The sequence below is a fragment of the Aythya marila genome (genome assembly GCF_965140915.1).
Source record: "Aythya marila genome assembly, chromosome: 2".
Lineage (NCBI taxonomy): Eukaryota > Metazoa > Chordata > Aves > Anseriformes > Anatidae > Aythya > Aythya marila.
In genome coordinates, this window is record NC_139043.1 from 100,680,323 (window position 1) to 100,699,595 (window position 19,273).

General features: G+C 34.6%; 1 protein-coding gene across 1 annotated transcript in view; it reads right to left on the reverse strand.

The window, feature by feature from the left end:
* Window positions 1-19,273, reverse strand: part of CDH7 (cadherin 7) — a gene marked incomplete at its 3' end in the record, with an annotated part of 89,364 nt that overhangs the window by 30,796 nt on the left and 39,295 nt on the right. Inside the window, exons 3-6 of the mRNA XM_082754439.1 lie at window positions 15,491-15,785; window positions 7,976-8,095; window positions 4,249-4,416; window positions 2,479-2,666 (exon numbers count right to left, since the gene is read on the reverse strand). Coding sequence (XP_082610565.1) covers window positions 2,479-2,666; window positions 4,249-4,416; window positions 7,976-8,095; window positions 15,491-15,785 — 771 coding nt within the window. The remainder of the gene's footprint in view (window positions 1-2,478; window positions 2,667-4,248; window positions 4,417-7,975; window positions 8,096-15,490; window positions 15,786-19,273) is intronic.

A 19,273-nucleotide genomic window follows, 5' to 3' on the forward strand; every position in this document is an offset into this window, starting at 1 on the left:
ACAAGTCTTTGCAATGGCATTTTACTGCTTGATTTGGATGCAGAAGTGTTATCTGGACATATATGTACACATGAGTTTAAATGAAAGGCACACATTTGGAGGCTGAGCTGTTTCTCAGTCTCTCAGCTGACTTTAGTGGCATGAAAAGAAAAGAGCTAATGGCACTCAGAGGTGTACAGAACATCATGTGCCAGGTAGTAAAATGTTAAGGCAGTTTCCATGCTACAGTTCTTCCCTCATTCCTTAATGAAAAGCACACATCATCATACAAGGATAAATTCTACCCGACTCCGTAGTTACAGAGCCTATAAGGTTAGGCTCTGTAACTGAAATTCATTTAACCTGTGTACACTTGTCAATGGCCTTCCATGTTCTTGTTCCATGTGCTTCAGAGAAGAACAAGATGTCTCATAACTACTGTGCATGGGATCTTCATTTTATTTCTTCCCTCTAAGTCAATGATCTCTGCTATTTTATTTGCAGGTTTAGTAGGGAAAATATTTCAGCCTTGAGCAAGACATCAATTTCCCTGGAATTCAGTGGAGACCTAAGAGGACAAATAGGTTTGGGAGGTGCCCCTCAGTGTGGGAACTCACTTTCAGGTAAAACAGGGGGAAAGGTAGTTAGTAATCTTACAAAAATGAGAGAAAAATTGTAATGCTGCAGAGGAGAAAAAAAAAAAAAAAAAAAAAAAAAAAAAAGCCTGAATTCTTGTATCTACAGCAGTGTCCACTAGATTTAAAAAAGATTAGCAAATGGTTATTTCATTGGGTCAAAATTTGTTAACTTCTTTAGTTCAGTCCAACAGCCATTTCATAGGGCATTTCTCAGAACAAATGTTCTTTACTGAAAAATCCAGTTCGGTTCCCTAATGGAAATGATGATAGAAATAATAAATGACAATTATTTGGCTGACTTGAATCAGGAGAGTCCCAGAACAAACACTGTGACTACCAAAACATAAAATTTAAAACATTCTTATAAGCTCCCAAATAAGACTGTTGAAGCCCCCAACTGATTCAGTGTTGCACACTGTGACACTTGATAAACACTCTCTCTCTCTAGAATGGGTATAATTCTTCCAGATCTTTCCTCAAAAGCTTTAAATGAGTGAGCTGAAGGAGCCACATTTAATTTGGCTGTTGAACAGTCAACTAGCTTTTCATCACTTGTATTTCAAACATTTTAAGCAGAAATTAGCACAGTATGCAAGAAGTGTCAGACAAATGCTTTTGCCTTGAAAAAAATGATTTACTTTACATGTTTTAGAGCCTGATCTTTCAAGGATGCTGAACATCCTACATTTGCTCTGACATCTATGGATGCTTACCAGCTCTCAGCAGGTGTTCAGGGCATAAGAGAATTAGCCCATTACTTTGCAACATCATGCAGTATTAACTTATTTCAAAAGAGAAGTGATACTGAAATTTATATTGCTTTAGAAAGAAATCAGTGCACCAGGAGAAAAAATAATGAAAATTGGTACATGAAATTTGCAGAGATTAAAGAGTACCTAGGCAAGAGAAATCACTTAGAGGATTAATGTAATTGTAACAATATGTCAGAATTCAGTAACATGGCTACACTTAAAATACTAAGTCCCACATTTTAGAGGATGATTAATAGCTTAGAACAGTTAGGACCATAGCTTCAGTGTAGTCATTGTCAAACATTCTCATATTAAGAGTATGAAACTTTAAGACATCGTGTTCTTCTGTCTAAGGTTTTTTTTTGTCAGGTTTCCTGTTCTACTCAAAATTGAAAATTTATGCCAAAATATTTCAGCCCACTATTATTTTGGAAAAAAATATACTTTTTAAAATGTGTTGCAGTACGGCAAGAATGCTCAGTTTTAATATTTTATATAAACCCAATTTTTCTGTTTTAAAATGCTAGTTATTTAACTGCATATATGGAAAGCTGAAATAAAAATATTTCTTTAAATATTTTTTTTTTTTTGAAATAATATTTTTATAGTAAATTATCTTGTAAAACAGCTAGTCTTACTGATACGTAATTTTAATATAAATTATGTGTACTTTCTGGACTGAACAAGGTTGTCTAAAGATAATTCGATCTTTATTTATTTATTTGTTAGGCTTGGGATATATTTCAGATTTGGAGCTTACATTTTTAATGTCTGATATATTTTTCACATTTTCTATTTAATTGAAAAATGATAGTAAAATTGACATTCTCATTCAAGCTTGTATGTTCTGGGTCAGACATAAACTAACAAGCAAAACAATAAAACAAAATAACCCTTGCCAAAAAAAAAAAAAAAATCACAATAATTTTCACTGTAAGGCATTAGAAAGCTCAGAACCAGGTACACATACATGCATGGTGAAATTCAGCAATGTCAACTCTTACATCAGAAAAGGGTTTTAGAAACAAACAAACAAAAAATCACCTTCACAGTTCCTGCCCTTATCTTGCCCAGACCCAAGCAGAATCAGTGAGAAAAATTAGACCTACCTTCTGAATGGTGATGATTCCTTCCTGAGTGTCTTTGTCCACAGAAATTTTAAATACTCCCAAACCATCACCATCCACAATCTTATACTCCATTTCAGCATTGGGTCCCACATCTGCATCTGCAGCTTTTATTCTGGCCACCACAGAAGCCACAGGTAAAGACTCTGGGACATTATATTGATATGATCCTGTGAAATTTAGAAGTTTAATAAATTCATAGTTTCCTGAGACTGCAAGCTAATATATACATATATACAATATATATTGTATTATATATATTCTTCTGTATTCATGCATCTGAGTATTTATTCAAACTACCAGAAAATATTCTTCAGTTTAAATAGAAGGTTTGGACCTTCTATAGATGGACTCTACTTTGAGTACTATGGGTATTCATTTTTTTCTACAAAAATTACAAGACAAAGATGCATGAACATCTTTACACACTTAAATGTAAGTCATGAGGCAAATGTCTGCAACTTTCCAGTGAAAAAGATGTTTTCCTTCTTTGTTTTCTACAAAAGAGGAAACAGAAGTAAATATATCAAATGAAATTAATATAGAGACATTACTTTATAAACCTATATCTGAGGGGAAGGAATTCATAGGTGGTCTTGCAATGTTTCACACATCCCTGAACTAGATATAATGAGGAAGTAAGCGGTAGAAACAAAGACTTGAGCAAAGTTGAGTTAAATAACTTGGCTGCAGCATTAAAGATTAGCTTTGTGCTGTGTTTCTGGCTGGCTTGAGGCGTGTGTCTGAGGGTCTCTAATTTGGGTGCATGGGCAGCACATGGGGCTATGGGAATATATATGTAGTGGAGAAAAATGGCAGTAAGGGTCTCCTGTTCAAGAGCCATTGGGAGTCCATGACTTTCATCCCTTCATATATCTTGGTAAGGCAGTTTACATTCTGAATATGACTAGAAACTGAGATATATTCTTTGACAATAAATGCATCATCTGCACTCTTGAAAATTCCAGCTTTTTCGTTCAAGTAGAAAATTATATATATGCTGTCAAAAGAATATCTGAATGCAGTCAGTAGCCGATAATATCTTCAACTTCAAAAATAACTTCTTATTCTATGATTACTTGAAACAGTTAATGGTAGGAAGCCTGTTTTACATTGTTGTAGGTGAAGCTGGAGTGGATATATTCTTCACATTATTTTTGTGTTACTTTGCAAGGTCATTATAAGATCATGTGATTTTTGTAAAATTATCCCAGACAGAATGTTATTAATAAACTGGTAAGAGAAAACAACTGTGTATTCCTTTCTCCGGCTGGGATGAGAGCCACCTTGGTGAAAGAAAGTAAACTGAGGGAAGATGAATGTCCAGCTCTTCTGTGATTAACTTCTTACAAAACACTATACACAAGAGAAATCCTGCTGAAGTTCCAAAGTAATATGAAAGATTAACAGTCAAGAAATTAAGTATCCTGAAGTCCAACTGGCAAGAGATAAGGATCTGTTAACTTGTATATTTTGTCTTTTTATTGGTAGTGAAGCAGTAAAATATTTTAATAAATGCACCTACTTCATTTCATATGCTCTAAAATATATTAGCTAAACAAACAAAAAAATATATTCCAATTTAGTAGTAGTAGCAATAATAACAATAATTATAGTAATATACATTGCTGTCAGTGGTTCTCAAAGTATTTGACATGGAAGTTGACTAATTTTATTCTTTGATTAGAAATAACAAAATATATAAAGAAAATAGCAATGTTTAGAAATAATTCCAAAATTCAAGTAACTTACGTCGTGGAAAGCGGGGTGGGTTGTCATTTACATCAGTCAGTGTGACAGTTACAGATGTTGTTCCTGATAATCCACCATTTTGCCCAACCATGTCCTTTGCTTGAATAACTAGTAGATATTGATCCTTGGCTTCTCTATCCATATTTGGAAGGGCAGTCTTGATAACACCTGCAGTAAGACAAGATATGTCAATGGCTGCAGAAGTAAATATATTGCCGTGAAAGCTGAGTTTGCCTTTAAAAGGTAGCAGCAAATCAATGACTGGAAAAAAAAAAAAAAAAAAAAAAAAAAAAGATAAGAAAAAACACTAATAATATTTTACTAGGAACTGAACTGTCATACTACAAGCTTAATTGAAGAAGTAGTGAAACCACTGAAAACCGCATTTTATTTATTTATTTATTTCAGTTTGTGTTACATTGTTTGGGTAAAACATGACCATGTTTTCAGAATATCTTCTCCCTGAACTGCAAAGTTACTCAGGTAACACCCCCTTCCTTGAAAGATATCATCTCCACTCTCTTACAGCTAGTAAGAATAGCATATTCTGTATTCGCTTTCAAGATTCCAAGTTCAAGATTCATTTTACAATGCCCAACAGTCATTCAGCACATTAACTCTTACAAATATTGATATCATGACACATTCTGCATATATATGCAATTATCTTATTTCACCAAATATTTGCTTTAAAAATAACTACTTCTAAAGTATTAACATAATTAAGATACCTCTGTTAAAGAAAATATTGTTATATCTGAAATAAAGTTTTTGTTATAACCATTTGATTATCTGCATACAATTTGTAATTATTTGATTTGAAACAAAAACCAAAAGAAAGCTCCATGCTTCCTTCTTTTAGTTCTGTTGATATAGATCAGAAAATAAATACTCTTTCTCAAAACCTGATGACTTTATGAATATTTCATGTTCAGCACACAGTACAGCTGCTAACTCTGATTTCCAGAGAGGCAGCCGCTTACTCCAGCAGCGCTTAGCGTCAGCAGTAAAGGAAACATAAACAATCTAAATAAAGGAGAGGCACATTGGGGCACATATCTCTGCATGTGATGTTTGCCGAATGTTTAGTTACAGTTTTATTTCTTTCTTCCCTTCTGAATTCAGGACTTGCCATTAATCAACTCATGGCTGAAACATTTACTTCACAGACTGCCTGGCACTATTTCACCCCTTTTACAACATATTAAAAAATACAGTTAACATACAATTTCATAGCTTTATTGTCTCTACAATACTTTTCCTGGACTGCTTGTTTTTCTATCATATTTAAATTGTCAAGCACTGTTAAACAGGAAGCTAATTATCAGGCACACAGGAAATTTCAGTATCACATCAAAATCAAATAGAATGCAAACATTCCAGTCTCAATCTTTAAAGGTTCTGATTTAGCAGAAAATACCATATTATTGGTCAGGGACTGTTTGCAGTCATTGTGACAATATACATTGTACATACACATAGAAAGCCAAAAATAAAATACTATGTATCATATCTTTTTGTGGAAAAAAATACTATATTGAGGACAGATTTGTTGTAATATGAATATGTTTATACTGCTTATTTCTGCAAATTTAGATGCTGTTAAATGGAGTGTATCTTTTTGGTCACAACATTAGGATTCAGGTCTGTTTCCCAACACATTTTTTTAAATGAGAAATAGAGTAAATAGTTTGTTTCTCTTTTGCCTCAGCATGTCCATCTCTGAAATGGAGATTATAATTTCTCTCCATGCATGCTAAATAGCAAAATTTTTGCTATAATAGCAAAATCATTTAATTTGGAAAAGATTTTCAAGATCACCAAGTCCAACCATCAACCTGACCTACTGAGTCTCATCACAAAGCCAAACTTCCAAGGGTGGACACTCCACCACTCCCTGGGCAGCCCCTTCCAGTGCTTTGACCAACATCCCTCTGAAGAAATTCTTCCTAATGTCCAATTTAAACCTCCCCTGGTACAAGCTGGTACCATTTCCTCACATCCTATCACTTGTAACCTGAGAAAAGAGACCAACACACTCCTTGCTGCAACCTCCTTTCAGGTAGTTACAGACAGTGTGAGGTTTCCCCTCAACCTCCTCTTCTCCAGACTTCGCAGCCTCAATTCACAGAATCACAGTCATAGAGTGGTTTGAGTTGGAAGGAACCTCAAAGATTCCAAGCTCTCTGCCATGGACACCTACCACTGAATCAGGTTGCTCAAAGCTCCATCACACCTGACCTTAAATACTTTCAAGGATTGAGCATCTACAACTTCTCCAGAACACAACATGTTCCAGTGCCTCATCACCCTCAGAGTAAAGAATATCTTCCTAATTCCTAATCTAAATCTACACTTTTTTAGTTTAAAGTGTGTTCTCGTATCACTACATTCCCTGATAGAGTCCTTCTGGTTTCCTGTAGGCCCCCTTTAGGTACTGGAAGGCAACTATAAGGTCTCCCTGGAACCCTGTCTTCTCCAGGCTGAAGAACCCCAGCTCTCTCAACCTGTCTTCATAGGAGAGGTGTTCCAGTCATCTTCATGGACCACCTCTGAACTCGTTCTAATACATCCATACTTTTCTTGTGCTAGGGGTCCCAGAGCCTAATGCAGTGCTCCAGGTGGGGTCTCACGAGAGCAGAGCAGCAGGGAAAAATCACTTTCCTTGACCTGCTGGCCACACAGTTTTTGATGTAGCCTAGGATATGGTTGTCTTTCCAACTTTTCCAACTCCTTTCTGAATTTCATGTCAACCAGGTCCTTCTCCTCAGGTCTGCTGTCAATCCATTGTACACCCAGCCTGTATTTGTGCTTAGGATTGCTCCGGCACAGATGGACCTTGCTCTTTGCAAGTTCATGAAGCTGAATGAACTTCATGAGGTTAAAATTCCCCAAGTCGCTTTTCATAAGTCTTGTTGTCTGGTTCCTTCACCAACTTTGTTGCTCTTCTTTGCACGCAAAAGACCAACTCAATATCCTTCTTGTTGTGGAGGACCCAAAACTGAACAAAATATACAGTTAAAGGGGCAATTTTTATTAAAAAAAATATATATATTAAAAAAGGAATAAAGGTTGTGTTTTCGTGTGCCTGAAAATACACAATACATTTTCACAAAATTTCAAGAAAATAGTCATTAAAAATATAATAATTTGTTTTGAAAGTGACAGAAGGATAGTGTATCAGATGAGGATGGGAAGTACAATGATTTCTGGTTCAAACTAGTGAATAAAGAATACTTTTCCCACCAAAAAAAAAATAAAATAATCCAGTTTGAAAAGTGAAGGAGTGAGGTGGTCATGCCATAAATCTACACTTTAGGAAATCTGGTGAATAGGTGACATTTGGACATTTCCATAACAAATATCTGAAAATGAAACAAATAAAAACAAAACAAATAAAAACAAACAAACAAAGCAAATGTTCACAACATCTTGAAATTTTCATTGTTCAGAAATACTGAAACAGGCAGTAGACCAGGGAGCTGGTAGATTGACAAAGAGGTAAAATTTCAGTTTCAACACTATAAGCTTATCAAATTGCTCAGATGTGTTAATTTTGTGGTATATTCAGAAGAATAAGAGAGTAAAAGATCAACAAAATCATAAGGTCTTCAATTAATCAAGAGATCGCATTAATAAGTTCCTAGCAAATTTTAATGCACATGCTTTTTTTTTTTTTTTTTTTTTTTTCTCAGCCTTACTGTAGAGAGAGTTTGTAAAAAGTTACCTGTCTTTGGCTCCACAGAAAAGTAAGGTTGTCCTTGCAATATGCTGTAAACCACTCGGGCACTGTTGCCATAAGTAGGATCATCTGCATCAGTGGCTGTTACTTGAACCACAGAGGTACCTGCAAAATGTTTAAGGAACTATTTTACATAAAAGATCCATGCATCTAAACTACATGCAACATGCAGTTCCAATGGAACAGTGTGAGGTGGCTTTTTCACAGCTGTTCATCACTTCCATGATTCTGCCTAGAATATAAGGTCCTTTTTGTAAAGCAATAATATTAATCGTTATAGAATTTGTTCTTCCTAAATAGTCTCAGAGTTTAACTCACAGTAACAGAAACCACATCACTCAGTAGTTCCCCTCTCTATTTATAAATTTGGTTGGTGGAGGGTATATATAACAACAAACTTCCAATGAACAGTGTTTTAAACAATGATGAAGCCTGAAGTATGGTTGATAATTATGCCTGAAATATGTTATGAAATATCAAGTATGAAATATAGTAACAATTTCCCTTTGAAGATAAGTCCACATATTAAAATTATTAATTATGGGTAATACAGATTAAAATATAAACATATTCACATAAATTACATATTTTGATATTTATAAATACACACATATATATACAAATTAATTTTAGTCTATAACATTACTTGCCCTTTTATACAAGAGAAGACTGAAAAGTTTCTATTTCAGCTCAGACAACAAACAAGTGAGAGATACCTCCAAATAAATAAATACCTCCAAATATAAAGCACTCATTTTCCTCTGTATCTACAACGTTTCAGTAACACTTGAGGTCATAATCTGCTAAATAGAAATAAATATTTCTTTAGGATAAATGTCTGTATGTTAACAGGAATAAGAAAGCAACATATTTAACTGGTTAGCAAGAAGGGTGTAATTTGTGAGAATCTCATTCAACATCCCTCTCCTATTTATTATGTTCTCTATGTAAGTTACCATTTGTTTTTGTTCTGTACATGATGTACACTCTGAGTTCAGAATAAGCCAACACATGGGAGCCAGGGTCTTGGCTGTGGTCACCACCTTTGATAGGTGGAAAGGATTATTATTTCTCACTGGCAGATTGTCTGGAACATTGAGACCTTCTACTCAACAGCCAAAGGACCCATTTGGAGGTTAGGTTGCAAATTAATATTGTAGCAATTTGGCAGATGCCCAGTGCAGATCTTCAGCTGAGGATCATATTCCCTATTAAACTGGATTTAGAAACAAGATTAGAGAGAAACATTTGTTAAAAAGAGTGTTTGTTTTCCAACTGAACACATTTTTGTTCTGTGAAAATGAGAGCAGCAAATCCAGAAATCATTCTTTAAGAACAAACTGCTATAACAAGTGACCAGGATGAATTCAACATACATTGTACTCTGGTTAGTTTTATTTTGACTTACTCAGGAAAGGATGAGAGAAAGTTCTGAAATTATTCATGTTTAGTATAGTATGTGCACCATTCACTCTCTTTAGTTTTTCTATTCTCAGATAAGTAGAAGATCGTAAATGGGTCTTGGGATCAGGCTGAAGGTTCAGAGAGAAAGAGGATAAAATGATGCCCTTTATAAAATGGTACAAATAACAAAGGATGAGATTTACTTGAATGAATTCTGACCAGAAATCATCTTTCATAAGATAACTTTATTCATATATGACCTAACTAACCCACGTTCCTGACCTCTCTTCCTAAAGTATCAATGGCAAGGCATTATGTTTGCAATTCTGTTTCAAATGTATTTTCTCTCTCTCTCTCTTTCTAATATTTTTGTACAGAGAGAAGGTCCCTCTCAACCTGAAATTTCATGTGCAACTATTAAGTAGATGGGAAGTTTAAAAAGAAAATTGATAGTTAATCCATCAAGTCGTTTATCAGTTACTGGGCTTAAAATACATCAATTTTCTGTTCATCATTAAGAGCTTTGATTCAGTATGTCAAACTGATTTTACAGATTACTTTATAATGTTATCCATATGGAGACCTATTTTAAATTTTCCAGAGTCTCTTAAGCTTTTGAGTACAAGGTTGTCCTAATTTTACATCCTGTGTTTTTTGTGAAAGCTTACCACATTTACACAGTCTCTAAGCCCTGACAGTGAAGCTTATGATGTCTGCAAATATTGGCGAAAGTTCTTATAAACCTCAAGGAGCTGTGCCTTTGCTCCTTGTTCTTGGTGCTTTCAAGGACTTCAGACCAATAAAAGATCAAAGAAATTACAAGCTCTGCAATCTCATCACAGAAATTCTGCAATCTTGGAAGGAATTGTTTGCTATAAAATATCTACTGATGTGACGAGCAAGACTTCTACATTCTGTGAGATAAATAAAGCCAGTATCTGAATCTAATTGGTTCTCCCCTAAACTGATGGTTTTACCTTTCAAACACATATATCTACAAGAAACAAAACCAAACAAACTATCATACAAACAAAATTAGGCAGAAATTCTAACACCAAATATTTCTGCACTCATCCTGTTTGACTGTAATCAGCAACTAGAAAATGATGATACTTTCCTAGTCCCTTTACGCTTTTTTTTTTTTTCCTCAAAGCTCATAGGAAAGGTATTTTTTAAACAGCTACTATTATAATTATTTCTTTGAGATTTGTGCTCAAAAAACTTTGAATTTCCAGAAATTCTATGTCCAGAGGGAGATTTTTGCACAATATATTTAAAAAAAATAATAATATATGCAATCTAACATAAGGTGTTTTAACGATGTGAATAGACCTACTTTTAGGAGATCTGTTGCAAGGAAACATAATACACGGAAAGATCAGTAGAGATTTCCAGAGATATTTTCCCAGAGGAAGATTTCTCTTGAAGAATAAGGATTCCTTAAGAGGATCAACGTTGCAACACAGAGATGTGTTCCTTTACTGAAATTGTCTTCCTTCCTGAACACTTTCCCTGACCTCACAACAGAGGCAAGCAATTATCATGTAAGTGTCCAAGTAATGGTGGAATCAAAGGTAACATGGGACAGTCTACAAACAGAACCACACCTTCTTTTCATTTAATGAACTGGTTGGTGCTGTAAATCTTTATTGCAGCATTGTTCAGAGCCCTAGATTGAGGTAGAAACAGGACACTAACCCTACCTCAAACCCATTAACGTGCTACAGCCTGTAGCTTCACAACTTCAACTTTAAATATTTCTCATAGTTTGTATATGATACAGGCTGAAAAGACAACGGACATTTACTGAAAAATCATGTATTTTCCTCTTGGATATGGATTTATCTACAATTATCTTTCTATACAATAGTCTAGGGCTTTGTAGCAAAGCTACAATGTCAGTTCATCTAAATGAATTCTACATAAAGCATCTTCATAAAGTTTTTAAACAATTGCAGCAAATATTGAGGGAAAGTCTGTGCTGTTACATGGATGTTCTACATATTTTGTTATTGATGATTAGCTAATAACACTGGCTTCTGCGTGGATAGCACAGACTTCTGTATTGTTGCTGTTATTGTTGATGGTGTTTGTTTGTTTGTTTGCTTTATTTATTTATCCAGAATGTTTAAGCTGTCATTTTTAACCTAACCCTTAACAGACACTAATAGATATCACAATATAACAGTTATCTCACAATATAACAGTTATCTAAGAACTTGATATGTTTAAGTTCTGATATTAGGACAAAAAGAAGAGAAGAGGTTCTTCTGTTGAGGGCACCCAGAATTTAGAATTATATTTATACTTCATTTTATCAGTCAAGATTCACAGAGGTGTCGGATGTTTCAGAGATCAGCCTTTTCTGTGATAGGATCAAATAAAAGTGAGCTGAGCTGGTTGAGCTAGTTGTTGATGTTGTTTTGAGATGGAGACACTTCACAGGGATCATTTTTAAATCTCTAGGTTTATTGTTTTATTTTTTTAGAAACCTCTCTACAGTTTTTTTGTTTGTTTGTTTGTTTTTTTAAATTGTTATTGCAGTGTGTAGTACTTGATCAAAGTTTTAAAATAGATTTGTATGAGAAATGTGTGTTACTTCAGTTTTTAACACTGGTGAAATCATTTAAGGGAAAATTGCTTTCCAAAATTAGATGAATTTAACAAATGCAGATTTTTGAAACTACACAAGCCCTGAAAAATAGAATTTTAGCCATATTAAAAAATTAAATCTAGGCAGACAGTTACTAAAGATATGGACTATTATAAATTAATGATGTATAATATGCGAAACAATTCTATGATGGCTTCACATTTCTAAAGGATAGCAGTTTCTACCAGAAATACTAAACAACATTACTAACAAGGTATCCATAATACCTGCTTAATCTCTAAATGCAATTACCTAGCCTGGATTATCTAGTCTGCTCCACAGCTTCTGGTATTTCTGTGCTTCTGCCTTTGGGCTAGATCTGGTGTCATAATGCCTTGACAGTTTTTCCCCTCCAGGAGCACAAAGTAGGAGGCACAGTACCTGGAAGCAGGTTCTACACTTATCCCTCTTTAGTCTGCCTTCACTTGGGAAAAATCCCAAGATTGGGATCAAGGTTGGATGAAGCACTTTTTTTTTTTTTTTTTTATAAATATGAAGTTTTCCATCCATCTCAATCAGATATAACAAATGTAACAAGAAAGAAAGGCATTACTTGTGTTAGGTGATAACTAAGGCTGTTCGTTCATATGTGCGGAGAGTCTAGAAAATGAAACAAAGCCAAAGCTATGTTGTTCATTGGATTTTTTATTGCCAGTTCTCTTGGTTATAAGCCAAATGGGTCTGTCTCACTTCAGCTGTTTTTGTGTACAACATCACACATCCCAGGAATGCTCTTTTAATACTCTTTTAAGTATGATTGACAAACTTTTTCTTTGAAATATAAAACTGCCAGATGTTTTTAAGTAAAATGACTACTTAAATATATATGATTTTCAGATAAGCCATATCTTTGAGGGTTTTGCTATGAATAGATTTATAAGCCATCAAGATTTTCCCTTTGGATTTTCCCTTCCATTTACCCTTTTCATCTTAATCAGTATAATTGGACCAGACCCAAATATAATTTGAACCTGACCCAAAGTCATTTAAAATAACAGAAAATATTGACTTCAATTAGCCTTAGATAATGCCCTAAAATATTTGCCAAATATAATACATAATCATTACATTTGCATAACCTTCCTTAAGGTTAAAGGTGATAGTTCTAGCTTTATAGTTAATTTGGGTTTATAATCCTTTGATCTCTTTCATTTTGCTAAATATCCAATTAAAAATCATTGTCATAGATATAATTTCATGCAAAATAGGAGAAAAAAATACTTTGTTTTGCCTGAATATTTCACAAATGCTCTGAGTGGTTAATTAAAAGTTGTGTTATATGAATAAACTATGGATCTATGTAACTATGTAAGACAAGTGCCACATAAGCACTTCATGGTAATCCTTAATTTAGTAATATTTCAGTATTCAGTAGATGTGTGATACAAACACTGAAGATAGTTTAAATGTACAGTTCCAGGAAGTTCATGAAGATGAAACTGCCCTGCCTCAACACAGATCTTAGAGACTGCACATGGTACAGTTAATGATAATTTTGTACAACATTCTACCTAAATTGAACATATATTTTGTGCTGCTGTCCATATGGGATAGAATTTCTTTCAAACACTCACGTGGTAAAGATTTATCAAAATATGCAAAACCATCTCATTTTGAAAAACAGTCCTTATGTCACCCATTGTTTAACATGCACTTCCCAAGAGTTGACTCCCAATGTGTTTTTGGAACAAATGGAACGTCTGTGGGAGGCTGGGGCAAGGATCTGTGTGTATAGGCAAACCCCAGATATTTACAGAGTCGTTCATATGTCAATATATCAGTACAGGACAGGAAAGTGGTAACTCCTCGAAGAGGGAAATTAAGAGATATTAGAGATATTATTCTTAAAGAAGAAGGACAAAGGTGTAAAAATCTAGTTATTGTAGCATTCTACAGCTCACAATCAAATTCTAAAACAAAACATCAATTGCTCTCTCTCTATATATATATATAACAGAGCATGTTTCTACAGTGCTAACTATAGGTTTTAGTCTTGTATTATCTGATTATTTTTGCCAAGTTCAGTAGGCAAAAGTTCTCATCAGTGTATCACAATATCATATCCACCCTAATGCTGCTCAAAAGCTATGGTGTCCATCCTTCTTTCCATGGATGCTACTGCTTCTTCAGCTATTCACATAGTGTTTGAGTGATAATGAATAAGATATCTATGTATTTATGCTCACTGGTTAGTAAAATAAATAAATAGAAAACTCATTAACATTGTTTTACTAATATTCTATTGGCTCCTAAATTGAGATTCAAATGTAAAAGCAGTGTTGACAAATGATTGCTGCAGGGCACACAGGCAGGGAAGACTTTATTTATTTATTTATTTATTTATTTATTTATGTATTTATTTATTTATTCCTCTCTCTAGCTCTAATTTAGAGACATTGTTCAATGTCCAAAAATAAAAATAGAAATAAAAATAAAACAATATTTTAAAAAGTATTGACAACACTATATCAAATTATATATTGGCAGCTTACTTAAGAAGTCACTTAAGTACTTAAGTGCCAGATTTTGCTATGGTCTAAAATCAGTCAAACAAAGACATTCTTACTTTCAGTCACCATAAAACTTTCTTAACCTGAGGTAGGAGTTCCCATACATGTATTTCCACTGACATAGATGAAGTTCTTATGCTTTTTAACGTCACGCTTGTATTTAGAACTTGAAGATATACTAAAATTCAACAAAATGTCTCTGGGCAAAATTCTTATCTGTCTTGAATCAGACAGGTTTTGAAGGAACACAAGCACCTGACAACAGATAAACATTTGTTCTCTCTAAAATGAAAAGATGGCGTATTTGATGTTGAAATTCTTTTATAATTCAAAGTCAGGTATAGAAGCTACACTCCTTTTCTAACAAAGAAAAGAGGTCTGAAGCCTCTAATAGCTATTCTTCCCTGATTCTACTGGAATTTTATCAACTACCCCCAGCTGTACCCCAATATCTGCTACTTGCATTTATTTCCCAGAGAGCTGGATTTGAGTATTAGAAAAGATACACAATAAACTGCTACAAATATATGCAACACTTACCAAAATGTTATGCATTGGTAGGAATATGAAGAATTTGTTAAGAACAGACTTTATCTGAACAAAATGATATATTATCACTTCTGAGTACCATAGCATAGGTGTGAAACTTATTATTGTTAATGAGAATTACAAGACAAAGACTCTGGGCACTGGAATGAGAAATACATCATAAAATGCTTATCTGAGTCCCTGAATAGCTATTTGAGTTTCACAACATTTTTGAGGGGTAAATCTAGTATGCTATTTTCAGTTCAGCCTTGAAATATCTAACTGTTGCAGGTGGCTCATAGATAATTAAGTAACTTATTGTGATACAGTAAAAAAATGAATTTGTTTTAAAAAAGGCAACAGGAAAAAAATTCCCACAACATCAACAGTGTATTTTGCACTTACCCACAGGAGACATCTCAGGAACTCCAGCAGTGTAAGGACCATCCAGAAATTTTGGCTCATTGTCATTGATGTCCTGAATCTTAATGACGAACTCAGATTCTGGTTCCACAGGTTTATTAGTCAGCCTATCTAGTGCTTGTGCTCGGAGTGTGTAGTAGGCCTGCTCTTCTCGATCCAGCCTCTTTGTAGCATGAATATCCCCTGTGTTCTCATCAATAATGAAAATGGAACTTGCCCCTTCGCCTGACAAGATGTATTTGATGGAACCATCTCCTTTATCAACATCAGAGTGAAGCTGGTGAAAAATTGATGAGAGATGAGATTAACTTACAAGAGAGTCAGTGGCATGGAGATATGTAAAAATAATTCTTATGTTGAACAGTAGTACATGAAATTTTATTGTTCTTGGAAAGATAAGCTGAATGTTTATCAGGCACAGCACATAAGGGACTGTTAGAATCTGTCAGTTTACTCTTCTGAGCAAGACAATTTCATTCCTTTCTGCAAAGGAATGAAAATGCATTTTCAAATACATTTTATATCATCCAATAGTCTTCCTCATCATGAAGACTCTTTTAAATCATGGAACAAGATTCCATAGTTTTTGTAGCTCTTTTATGTCTACTGAGTCCCACGTTCCTGTTACAGAATACAGACTCAAACACCACTGATATACCTTTAAAACTTGTATCAACAATTAATTGATCTAGATATCATGTCAAAGTAATACACACACACCATAATGGATCACTATTTTTAAATAGATGAGGAGAATATTAAAGATGATAAGATTCTTTCTCTCTTGTCTACTTTGTACCTGCTCTTAACTCTGTATCACACTGGGTTTGGAGGTAACTCTATTGTCATCATTATTACAATGTCCTCCACTGAGGAGGTCTTTTTTTTTTTTTTTTCTTTTTTTTTTTTTCTTCTCAGCTGGGATTATCTTTGAGATACTAATCACTTCCAGAATGCATTTGCAGTATATTGCTGTCTCAGGCACAACTTTGTACAGCTGCAAAGCCTTCTCCTATTTCAGCAGGGAAGAACTAGTGATCAGTTTTGAATTTTTCACATGGGTGAAAACCTGCCTATTTCTTACACATTAGTTCATTTACACTGTTTCCCACAGTCAGGTTATCTCATGCAATTGCAGTGCACTTTCTCTCTCTTTTAAGGCAAGAATGGAATCTGAGCTTCAGAGTGGATTGAAAAACAGAAGAGGGGTATCTAAAGCAGATTAGATACATTATTTCAAAATATAGCTTATCCTAATTCGACTGCTTCCTAACTCCTGAAATACCTAAACAATTCTGAGATTTCTTTGGTAGAGTTTCTTAATCCTTTAAAGTCCTACTTCTTAGCACACTAAGATATAGTCAATGCTGACACTGTGAGCAGATCAAGGGAAAATGTATTTCACACCAAGTCTCTTTGAATATCCACAGAACTGCCTATTCCTTAGCCACAATGCATTCACTCAATAAACTATACAGCTGTTCTTCTCACAAATCTGGAAGCGGTGGCTCTTGCTGTTTTTTCAAACTTGACTGGAAGGAGTACTCATCCTTCTTAAAAAGGAACAGTGGTGTATGCAAGTAAGAATTTGGTTTGTTGTTTGTTGTTGATTTGTTATTTGTTTCGTTGTTTGGATTATGTTTGTTTGCTTGTTTGTTTTCCTAAGACACATTTTCTGGGTTCTCTTGTGTGCTGCAGAGGCACTGTGTAGTTTCCCCTACATAGCCAGATGACTGCAGTGTAGACTGAAATATTGATCATCACATTAGCTAAGAACTGAAACTATAGGGTACAAAGATTCAATGCATTTTTCTGCTTGAAGAAAATCAGTTTTTTCCATATATCATATTCTAGTAGAGAATTAGTCTTTCTGTGGTGGCTGTAATGCTCCCATTATCTCTGTAAAAATTACTCCACTTTCTTAAGCACATACTTAAGGATGTGCTGTTTATCAGGTAGAGCAGTTATCTGAAAGTTAGAGATGTAAAAGTAGATCTCTTCAGGCAGTTAAGGGAACTGAGTCCACACTTGAAATTGCTGAGAACAACCTCGCTCTACCTCATGGAAATGAAGCCTCACCTGTCAGTCCATCATACTGTAACACTCACGCCTGGGTCGCACACTGCAGGGCTGCACAACCTCCTTTTCACATTGGATTTGTATCAAGATCAATCCTGAGTAACTTTCTAGCAGTGTTTCAAAAGAAAAGAGACCTTCAGGGGAGAGACCAGAAGCGTAAATCCTCAAAGATGCACTGACTAAGGCTTTCACATCCCAGAGAAAAAAGGAAATCTGTAGCTTCAGCATTTCCCATTTGCTCACACAGTAGATTTCTGATTAATACATTGTTTTTAAGGTGTACCACTCTGAGGTCCATAAATCTCCACACGGATTGCACTACAGTGATTGGTGCCCTGCAGTGAAATACTGAACAGAAGTTACTTTTTGGAACTATGCCTTGGTAGAAAACTGCAAACGGATTAGTAAATTGATTAGCAATGGCCTTTGTTACTCCAAGGTTGAAGTTCTGGGTAAGAAAACTTATTTGAATCTTTTGCTATTTTTTTTTTCTACTTAGCCTTTATAAAATAACACTGGCCCATGTTCAAGTTACTAAAGCACCATTCTCTACCTACTTAACCCCAGGGAAGGTGATGTAGATAAACAATTAGTTCATTTCTTGCACTATGGTATAATCAATTCTATGTAAAACACTCTCAAGGATTTGTCTCAACATTTATGTGTATATTTTAGAGTCAGTGTGAGGTCATTTAAACTACAACACAAGAAAACAATACAAAAATAAGCTATTCTTACAGAATCCAGACATATGTTTGGTGCAGTTTTGAGATCACCTCTATTTGTCCAGCTATTTATATTAAGAGTCTATGAAGTGAGTTTATATTTTCCTTATAAAGTTGTCTTCAGAAAATACACTTTTTCCTTTTATTTTTATTTTATTTTTAATGAAGAAGCACGTTTAAGAATGAGACCTCTGATTAAGTACATATTGTTATTTTCTCCCGTGATTGATTTGACAGTATTTATCCAAAATAGTATTAGTCCCCAGAACAGTTGTACTTTACTGGAAGATTCCAGAAGAATCTGTCGGCTTCAGAAATATATCTGTGCCATCTACTAGATTGTCTATTGCTCCTGAGACTTTCTACAGAGAGATTCATACGGGAGCTGGAATTGCAGCTCAGCTGAACACAATGACAATAATATCAGAGGAGCAAGACAAACTCAACTTCAAATTCTTGTTTCAAGAGACACGGAAGATTCAAAGATTCACTGGGTAAATCTCATCTGATCTCATTCTGGAATATCACAGAAAGATTTTATTTCAGAAGCAGTTTGCAAAAAAAAAATAATATTTAAAATAAAATAATTTCTCATCCTTGTACAGCTCTTTTGAAAAGATGGAAATCTAAGCCATGGTGTAAGGCATCTTCATTTCTCCTGCTGCTCCATTCTGAAGGGGGAGGAATGCTATAGAATGTTTTCATGCTTCCAGTTCACTCCACCCATTGCCACCTCCATGAAATATCCATCATGGTCCACATCTTATTGCTTCTTTGCTAGATTCCACATAAATACAACATGAAGATATTGGGCATTTTGGTGTTGGGTGTTTTCTGCAATACACTGCACAGAAAACAGAGAAAGAAAGCAGCAGGCTTTTGCAGAAAGAGAAGATGCTTTTTAACTCCTGAAGTTCTGCAAAGGTTAACAGAGAGCAAAGAGATATAATAAGGAAAGCTA